At 39.9% G+C, this 9,106-nt stretch overlaps 2 protein-coding genes and 1 non-coding gene across 3 annotated transcripts; all 3 read right to left on the bottom strand.

The window, feature by feature from the left end:
- Positions 1 to 132: 132 nt before the first annotated feature.
- LOC100183275 (cytochrome P450 2B11-like) lies at positions 133 to 3,654 on the bottom strand. The gene is made up of 9 exons (XM_002121012.3): positions 3,303 to 3,654; positions 2,603 to 2,748; positions 2,269 to 2,371; positions 1,852 to 1,961; positions 1,677 to 1,798; positions 1,300 to 1,421; positions 1,107 to 1,251; positions 772 to 935; positions 133 to 599 (listed from the first exon to the last, which is right to left on the bottom strand). Exons 1-9 carry the CDS (start codon positions 3,597 to 3,599, stop codon positions 270 to 272), a joined length of 1,539 nt encoding a protein of 512 aa, XP_002121048.1. The 5' UTR covers positions 3,600 to 3,654; the 3' UTR covers positions 133 to 269.
- An 886-nt stretch (positions 3,655 to 4,540) lies between these two features.
- LOC100185636 (cytochrome P450 2A13) lies at positions 4,541 to 8,155 on the bottom strand. The gene is made up of 10 exons (XM_002125518.3): positions 7,823 to 8,155; positions 7,457 to 7,602; positions 7,057 to 7,159; positions 6,775 to 6,884; positions 6,562 to 6,683; positions 6,254 to 6,375; positions 5,806 to 5,950; positions 5,533 to 5,693; positions 4,972 to 5,324; positions 4,541 to 4,916 (listed from the first exon to the last, which is right to left on the bottom strand). Exons 1-9 carry the CDS (start codon positions 8,108 to 8,110, stop codon positions 4,986 to 4,988), a joined length of 1,536 nt encoding a protein of 511 aa, XP_002125554.2. The 5' UTR covers positions 8,111 to 8,155; the 3' UTR covers positions 4,541 to 4,916; positions 4,972 to 4,985.
- mir4027 (microRNA 4027) lies at positions 6,684 to 6,774 on the bottom strand. The gene has a single exon (NR_038465.1). It is a non-coding gene; the product is annotated as a microRNA 4027 (primary transcript).
- Positions 8,156 to 9,106: the final 951 nt, after the last annotated feature.

Below are 9,106 nucleotides of genomic sequence, written 5' to 3'. Positions count from 1 at the left end.
GGTCGCAATGCATTCGGAAACGTTTGTGACGTCACAAATGGAATTGAATGCGACATCTCATGCGTCGAAACATCGCGTTTTCAATTGAAGGGAATAATGAATCGAGGTTCGTTGGAAAGAACGCGGAAAGCGTAGTTTGATGTCAATAGATTGTATTCGCATGATTATAATGCAACACCCATGATTATAAGGTTAAGCGGCGTAATGTTATAATGTGGGGATATAGGTATGCATGACGCCATCAGCGTGACGCCATCAACGTAACGTTATTATTCGTTGACGATCCTCGGTTTAGCGACAACTTTGTACCTATATGGGACATATATGATACTGTTGACGCCATCTTTGAATTCGGGAAGATCTTGGCTCTTAGGATCAGGGAGGACCTTGAACCTCTTGATGATGTTGGCAAGGAAGAGGAAGATCTCAATCCTCGCCAACTTTTCACCAAGACACGATCTGCATCCGATTCCAAACGGGATCACTTTCTTGGAAGGAATGAACTTCCCGTCTTTATCGATGTGACGATAAATGTTAAACTCGCTCGGATTCTTCCAGATATTTGGATCGTGGTGAACGGCGTGGATGTTCGGGAATACCTGGGATAATACTGTGCATTATGACGTCATTAATATTTAAAAAACTGTTTGAACAATTTTAAATAAGCTGCCAATTCCTTTGACCTCGTAGTTTTATTACTCTGAACTAAACAGAAATATGATACTGCTATATAATGTTATGATGTCGGTTATACACATCAAGCGTAACAACCTTTGTCCCCTTCGGTATGACGTAACCACCGATCTCTACGTCATCACTAGCTCTGTGAGTGACAGACAGGGGGACAAGCGTCTTGAACCTGAAGATCTCTTGGATAAAAGCGCGGAATAATGGAAGTTTGTCTCGCTGGTCGATGCTTGGTAGGACTTGCTCACCTTGGAAATATGTTTTAAACAATTAAATGTAACTTATTTATCTTCCGAGGGGGGGCTACGACAGTCGTTATAACACGGGCGTTCTGTATCTTGCACCTCGTAAAGTTGCTACGTATGTAACTTTGTGATGTTTTTTTTTAAGGGATTTAAATCATGTTGTATCTAAGTTACCAATGTTCTCAAGCAGCTCTTGGTAAAGTTTCTCTTGTGTTTCCGGGTAATGGATCAACGCCAACAACGCCCATAGTATTGTGTTTGTGCTCGTCTCCGTCCCAGCAATAAACAAATCGACCACCGCATGTTGAAGCTGCTTCTCCTGTGAACAACATGATGCACGAGTGTTTATGTTTTCACCTCAACTTACATGAAACCATGAATCTTGAGGTGAATGTTTCTTCATCTCCACAAGAAAAGCATCAATGTAATCCCCGGGTTCGTTCTCATCAAGGTTCTTTTTGTGTTCCAAAATCTCTTTGCGACAAAAATCTAAAGGAAAAGACAAATTTATATTAAAATTTCATCAAGCAGTAAGTTCGTTGTTTTGATCAAATTCACCAAACAACAAGATGGCGTTATAATTGGTTGACCCTACGAGCCACTGATGCACGCAACATACCACGCCACACACCACGCAACATACCACGCCACACACCACGCCACATACCACGCCACACACCACGCCACACAACGCCACACACCACGCCACATACCGCGCCACACGCGGGCACTGATGTATCTAACCTAATATTCCATTCTGCACGACATAGAACTTCTCCAGCGATCGTTTGAAAGGTTGTATGTGTCTCATTGCTGGGTAGAAGATCAGAAAATTGACGTGTTCGGAGTTATCGGGGTCGCCATAGCTGCGGATGGGAATATTTCAACTACACTGATATGTAATACACAAGTGACTTACCAGTTAAAGCTGCATTGCACAAGGTGTTCAAACTCGGCGTCGCCTGGATCGTAAGTTTTCCCGAAAGCTACACTACTGATGACGTTTGCCACTACGGTTCCAATCACCATCTACGTCATCATGGTAATTAGAAGGTTTACGAAATATAAATGTATTTAACGGTCGTTATAACACAGGTGTTCTGTTTCATACACCTGGTGCCTGCTTACAAGTTACCACATATGTAACTTATTTATCCTCGCATGGCGGGGCAACGGCAGTCGTTATAACACAGGTGTTCTGTTTCATACACCTGGTGCCCGCTTACAAGTTACCGCATTAATTGTATCTTCTGCAAAGGGATTATTGTTCCTATAGCTTAACTTTAAACATATTCACACAAAGCAGCAACCCATAATAATCTACCACCAATGTAACCTTAACATCGGTTGCTTTTTGATCCAAATCTTCCAAAGTTCTGACGAGATCTTGAGCAACTTCAGACACTCGTGCTTCCATCGTTCGCTTTCCAATGCCAAGCCTGTTCACAAATAAGACCTTAGCTATATAGTAGGGTAGGAAAGATGGGACAACTTTTCAATCTATATTCTCATCTCATTTAGTGATAAACAAGAAACATTCAAAGAATTATAAAACCGTATCCTCTAGAGGCCGTTGTTAATTGTTTGAAAAGCATGATCAGGATATTTGATATTATGTGCTAAATGTGTCCCATCTTTCCCCGCAGTACTTAATCAGCTGCCCAACTTACCCCCGTAGAGCGGACTGGCTAAATGTTCTGACTTCCAAAAACTTTTTATGCCCGTCAGCGAAACCGAAGCCATACCCGTTTGTGTACTGCTCCACTATTTGAAACGTTGGTCGTGAGTTGAAATATTGAAGGTTTTTCACGAATGCCTGAGTGGGGTTTGAAATTAGTAAAGTTTTTACTTGATAGGTCAGCGGGCACAAGGTGTATGAAACAGAACACCCGTGTTATAACCACTGTCGTTGCCTCGTCGTGTGGGGATAAAGAAAGTTACATTCATTGTCATGTTTCTGCAAAATTCGATGTTTGCGAAGTAAACAAAGAACTTTTCAATAACCTCGGGCCGATGGTTAATATGTAGCAAGTATGGCTGGACAAACCAAACACAGTCGGTGGTTTAAGTTGAACGCCAACAATAAACATACAGACCACATGTCGAAGCAATGGAGCCAGCGGCGTTTAACGTTAAATAAGAAGAAACTGTTTATAAAGATACGAACGACAATAGTAAATACAATGGTTACAAAATATATTAAATCTCAAAAAGAATCACCAACAAAGTAACACACGTGGTAAAAAGCTGGCACGAGGTGTATGAAACAAAACACTCGTTTTATAACGATTGTCTTTGCCCCGCCATGCGAGGATAAACTTTTTCCTAAATTAAATATCCAACATTACACGTTATAGGCCTATGGGCTACCTCATGCATCGTTTCAAAATCGTTCAACACAACAGCTTCGTCTTGACCGAACCGAGCCGACATGATCGGACCATATTTATCACGTGACCATCTTGCTAAAGTTTCTTGGGGGTATTTTCCGAAGAATGGGGTAGCCCCCATCACGGGTATTCCCCTCACTCCAGGTGGGTACCGGGGGTGGGGTAACTTCCACCAATAATAATACACCAATATAACAAGGGTGAGCAACCCCATTAAACATGTTGTCACCCAACTAGAGTACAACCCCCATAAACAACCAACACTTTCCACATCCATTGCACCACTCGTTCAAAACTAAACTACGAATGTTCCTCAGCGATCGCCGACGTTTCTGCACGCTTGGTTGGCTTTGATGTGACGTCAGTTTAATTGTAAGGGGACAATGGTCTATTGCGTCATAGAGATATAATTGTGACGTCACATATTTTCTCTGTTTGTTTGTTTTTAAATATTTTCTAGATTTCCATTAACGTCTACGTGTTTATGGGAGTTGTTCTCTAGTTGGGTGACAACATGTTTAATGGGGTTGCTCACCCTTGTTCTATTGGTGTATTATTATTGGTGGAAGTTACTCCACCCCCGGTACCCACCTGGAGTGAGGGGAACCCATGATACCCATGATGGGGGCTAACGTTAAGTACCAACAATATTAAAGCGATGAACATGGGTTGTTGTTGTTCAAGTTTGGTTCACACACGATATATGGCTCGGTTCCACAACGATTACGATCCTTTCTGTTGAACAACCCTCCACCAAACATGCATCGAGTATTTACGAACTCGAACCCCGGTATTCCAACTGCACGAAATTAAAGAATTCAGAAATCGAAATTGCGGCAATTTGTTTGAGGTTTAGCAGTGACGATTTTATTTGTCGCTTTTATTGAAGTGGGTTTTACCCGTAGCGTGTTTTAACGACAGTTGTTTTGCTGCTAATTCCTTTCTTTCGCCGTTTAATAATTTAATTAAGATAAATATTAACATAAATACCGTATTTTATTATGTGGTCATTGTTTGAACTTTACGTCACAATCGCTATTATTACATATGTACGCCTTTGTTACGTTTCTAGCAAAGTTCCAGAGTAATCCACAGTTACGTCACAAACGCATTAATCCAACCTATCTTTACACTTTCCGTGTTTGTTGCCGAATCAGTTATTTGTAAATTGTCAGTTTTTGGTTTCTTTTTTGTGGTTTTAATATCGGTTGATTTGCCTTGGTATCAAAACAAATATATTTTGTTTCCTCGATTGCAGTTATACCATGATAGTGGGGCAACGAAAATACGGGGGAGGTAAATTGACAGTTTATACAACAAGTGCAGGAAAGTAGAGTAGAGGCATATGGTGTTATTTATTTAGTGCAATATGTGGTAGCAGATGAACAACAAAGCAATCAGTAATAAATGAGGGTAGTAAAATAATACTGGTATGCATAGGCGACAACGTTGAGGTGGCAGGGTGGGCAAGTCTACACTAAAAATATTTACACTGCATTAATCAGTAAACTTTATAAGCAAAAAGTTAGATTTGGGGAATATCCTCTTCCCTTGGTTTAAATGTTTTGGGGTTGCTTGGTTGTTCTTGTATCTTCTGCAAACAAATATCGCATGAGAAAGGTTAATGAAAGTAATTTAAAATAACTTACTCTGTTTAAAGTAGTTATTCAGGAATTTCTTCATTTTTCCGTGGAAGGACGACAGCTTTGAAGGGAAACGGGAAGAAACCGAACCCAGTGATCCCGTCGTCCATTGGAGGAAGATCTTGGCTCTCAGGATCAGGGAGGACCTTGAACCTCTTGATAATGTTGGCAAGGAAGAGGAAGATCTCAATCCTCGCCAACTTTTCACCAAGACACGATCTGCATCCGATTCCAAACGGGATCACTTTCTTGGAAGGAATGAACTTCCCGTCTTTATCGATGTGACGATAAATGTTAAACTCGCTCGGATTCTTCCAGATATTTGGATCGTGGTGAACGGCATCAATGTTTGTGAAAACCTGGTACAAAACTTATCAACACATGCAATGTAACTTTAGAAACAGCTCTTTTGGAAATGTCTTTTTCTATTCTTGGATAGTGTCTATCAGATTGCAGACGTAACATTGGTGCCATGAAATTAACATTTTTACCCAAATAGTTATTACCAAAATCACATTATGTCCGATAGCAACAGGACAAGCAATGTTTGGATAAGATGTTACTTACCACAGTATCTTTAGGGATACAATAACCACTAATCTCTACATCCTTAGTAGTTTGGTGCTGAACACCCAATGGTACGAGGGTCATGCATCGATAAACTTCTTGAATGAAAGCTTGAAGCAACGGAAGATCATCCCTATGGTTTAAGCTTGGCAGCGCTTCACCTGGTAAGGATGTTCTGTAACATTAGCTGGAACCCTCGATGAAATTACTTGATAATGCTTCAGGAGCAACAGCTCAAGCACAGGGTGTGTTAGATTCATTAACCCACTATACCTGTTGTATTGGTTATTTCTTGATGAAGTTTCTCTTGTATCTCTGGATAGTTAATAAGCACAACCACCCCCCACATTATTGTACTTGTGCTCGTTTCTGTGCCGGCAAGAAATAGATCAGCCACGCAGACCATGAGTGATTCGTCCTGGAATTTTTTTAAAAATAGTCGTTTAATTTTGTTAAAGTTCTGCTTTCTGTATATATTCTTGTCCAGCGCAATGAATGGTTGGGTTTTGTGTGGCAACCAGGTATGGGATTCAATGCTTGATACTGATTTAAAGGTTCTTGAGCAAGACACAAGCATAGCACAAACACAGTGGTCACTAACGGGTTGTGGCATCCTGGGTGTTGGGGTGATAGGACAATTCTGGCCTGAATGTCTGGCTTGCTAGCATTCCTTGCCACCTTATCCATATAGAACAGGAACTTAAGGTATCTCCCAACTTACATGAAACCATGAATCTTGAGGTGAATGTTTCTTCATCTCCACAAGAAAAGCATCAATGTAATCCCCGGGTTCGTTCTCATCAAGGTTCTTCTTGTGTTCCAAAATCTCTTTGCGACAAAAATCTAAAAAGTAGCAGAGTTAAATCCAACCAAATGTTTAGTTTATCCATAATAACTAATAAGGGGGAACCTCATTTATAAAAAAGGATGAATTTAAAATAAAAATAGTTAAAAGGCTGCTGTTTATTTTGTGAATCAATCATGTTTTTCCTGTAAAATATTTATTACAAGTTAATTAACAGAACTCACCAAATTGTTTGAAATGAACATCAACAAACTTCTTGCAGGCGTTCTTGAATGGTGGAATATGACGTAACAATGGAAAATACATCAATACTAGAATGTAACTTGCAGTTTCTTCGTCACCAAAACTGAACATAAAAGTAATATAAAACAATTGATTAGTATTTCAAATTACCGCTAAAATAAAATATATTTATTTATATTATGTTTATGTTCAACCTGTCAAAGATTAGTTGTACATGGCGTTGAAAGTCTTCGTCTTTTGGATGAAACTTCTTCCCGAGGACGATGCTCGCGATTACGTTTGAAACTGTTGTTCCGACAATCATCTGTGGCATGATAATAATAACTGTCAATCTATAACTTGTGCAGTTGCACTGCTAGGTGAGAATGCATAAATCACATTAATTTATATATTTTAACGACTGAAGTAATTTTATTCATAACATTCATTATTATATGTATGTAAGCCTAAACAAATGAACCATAATATCCGCCCACCCTAAAGTTTGTTGGTTTTCCATCCAATTCTTGAAGAGATTGAACAAGATCTTGCGCAACCTCTGACACTCGCTCCTCCATTACACGACCTCCAATCCCAAACCTGCAACAACAAATATGAAATATTTAAGTTATAATCACTTAGCACTGGCTTCAATCTCTGGGTAATGGGATCTCTGGTCTGAATCCAGAGTTCCATGATATTTCTTACTGTAGGACCTCACCCATATAGAATAGAATGTGCATATAAAATTTTGGGGTGATGAGCCAACTCAGGCCTAAATCCCAGGTCTCATGGCAGACCTCACCCATATAGAATATTTATTGATAATGTTAACCTTGAAGAGTGAACTCTTATCCATATAAACCAAGTTATGAACCATTGACCCCGACCACTCACCCACGTAATGCCTTTAGTGTAAAATGTCGAACCTCCATGTATTTCTTGTTTCCTTCAGCAAAACCAAACCCGTAACCATTGGAGTAAGAATTTATCAATTCTATGTTTGGTCTTGTCAGGAAGGCTGGACCTTGCTTGACAAGAGCCTGTGTTGGTAATGTGTTATAATCTCAACCACAGTAAAACAAGGGTTATTTCGTCACAATTAAATTATCCAAGTACAGCGCAGGCGACTAATTGTTATGACTTATCGTACCAAATATTTAATTGTCTATGTACATGTTTATATTATTTCCATGACCAATAAATATGTTTATATTTGAGTTAATCTTAAACTACTGACGGCCACTTTAGTATTGAACCCACCTCATAAACAGATTCATAATCGTTCAAAACCACCGAGTCACTCGGTCCGAACCTCACTGACATAACAGGACCATATTTCTCATGTGACCAACGCATGATGACTTTGTGGGCGAACTTACCCAGTAAGGGCAAAGCCCCCATCACGGGTATTCCCCTCACTCCAGGTGGGTATCGGGGGTGGGGTAACTTCCACCAGTAATAATACACCAATATAACAAGGGTGAGCAACCCCAATAAACATGTTGTCACCCAACTAGACCCCCACCAACCAAATAACTTAGCAAACATATTACTTAACCCTGTTGAAACACAAACTTAATGAAAGTTATATCATAAGGTTGCTAGTGAAGATTCCCCCCACCTTATTTGCTACCTACTAACCATCAACACCTAACCCCTGGGGTTAGCAAATAAGGTGGGGGGAGAATCTTCACTGGCGCCCTTATGTAACATATGAATCAAACCACTTTAAGCTGATACTGTATACGCCAGAAACATCTGCAGTATGTTTGTTGTGTCGAAACAATCGAGCAAAACGACAGTGAGATAAACAGTATGACGTCACAATGACATTAGTATAAAGCGCGTAAAAATACGTCATCATTGTCGATTGTCATAGTTTCTTGACAACAGACCGTTGTTGAGTCACTTGCAAGCAAAGCTGGTTTTGCTCGGAGGTCTCTAAAATACACGGAACAGCACTAACCGGGTTTTACCCTTTTATACAACGCCGTTACCACAACTGCCCAGCCCCCCCAAGATAACGAGGTCAAGACTCGTCGCTGCTATTGTTCTGGACGTATGTGTCCTTATGGGCAAGACACTTACCGTCAATTGTTCCAACTCAGTGGTTACTTTAAATGGGTTGTCCAAAATAAAAGCCGCCCAAAAAATAATCACTTACCAAGTAACATACATGGTAACTTGTAAGTTTGCACGAGGTTTGTACCGTGTTATAACGACTATCGTTTTTCGGCCATGCGAAGATACAGCAAGTTACATTCATTCATATATTAGTAGGCTAGGGTGAGAAAAGATGGGACATCTTTAGCACATAATATCCAAATATCCTGATCGCGTTTTAAAACATTTAACAACGCCCTATAGGAGTCGTGAAAATACGGTTTTATAATTCTCTGAATGTTCTTTGTTTACTACTAAATGGGACGAGAAAATAGAGCTGTCCCATCTTCCTCCATCCTACTGTAGGCCTATATATATCCAACAACATTAAAAGCAGAAAAGTAGATATCCAGGATAATTCGAGCTGTTCCCGCTTATTCT

The sequence above is a fragment of the Ciona intestinalis genome, unplaced genomic scaffold (genome assembly GCF_000224145.3).
Source record: "Ciona intestinalis unplaced genomic scaffold, KH HT001133.1, whole genome shotgun sequence".
NCBI classification, from domain to species: domain Eukaryota; kingdom Metazoa; phylum Chordata; class Ascidiacea; order Phlebobranchia; family Cionidae; genus Ciona; species Ciona intestinalis.
This window is presented reverse-complemented; position numbering and strand designations above follow the sequence as displayed.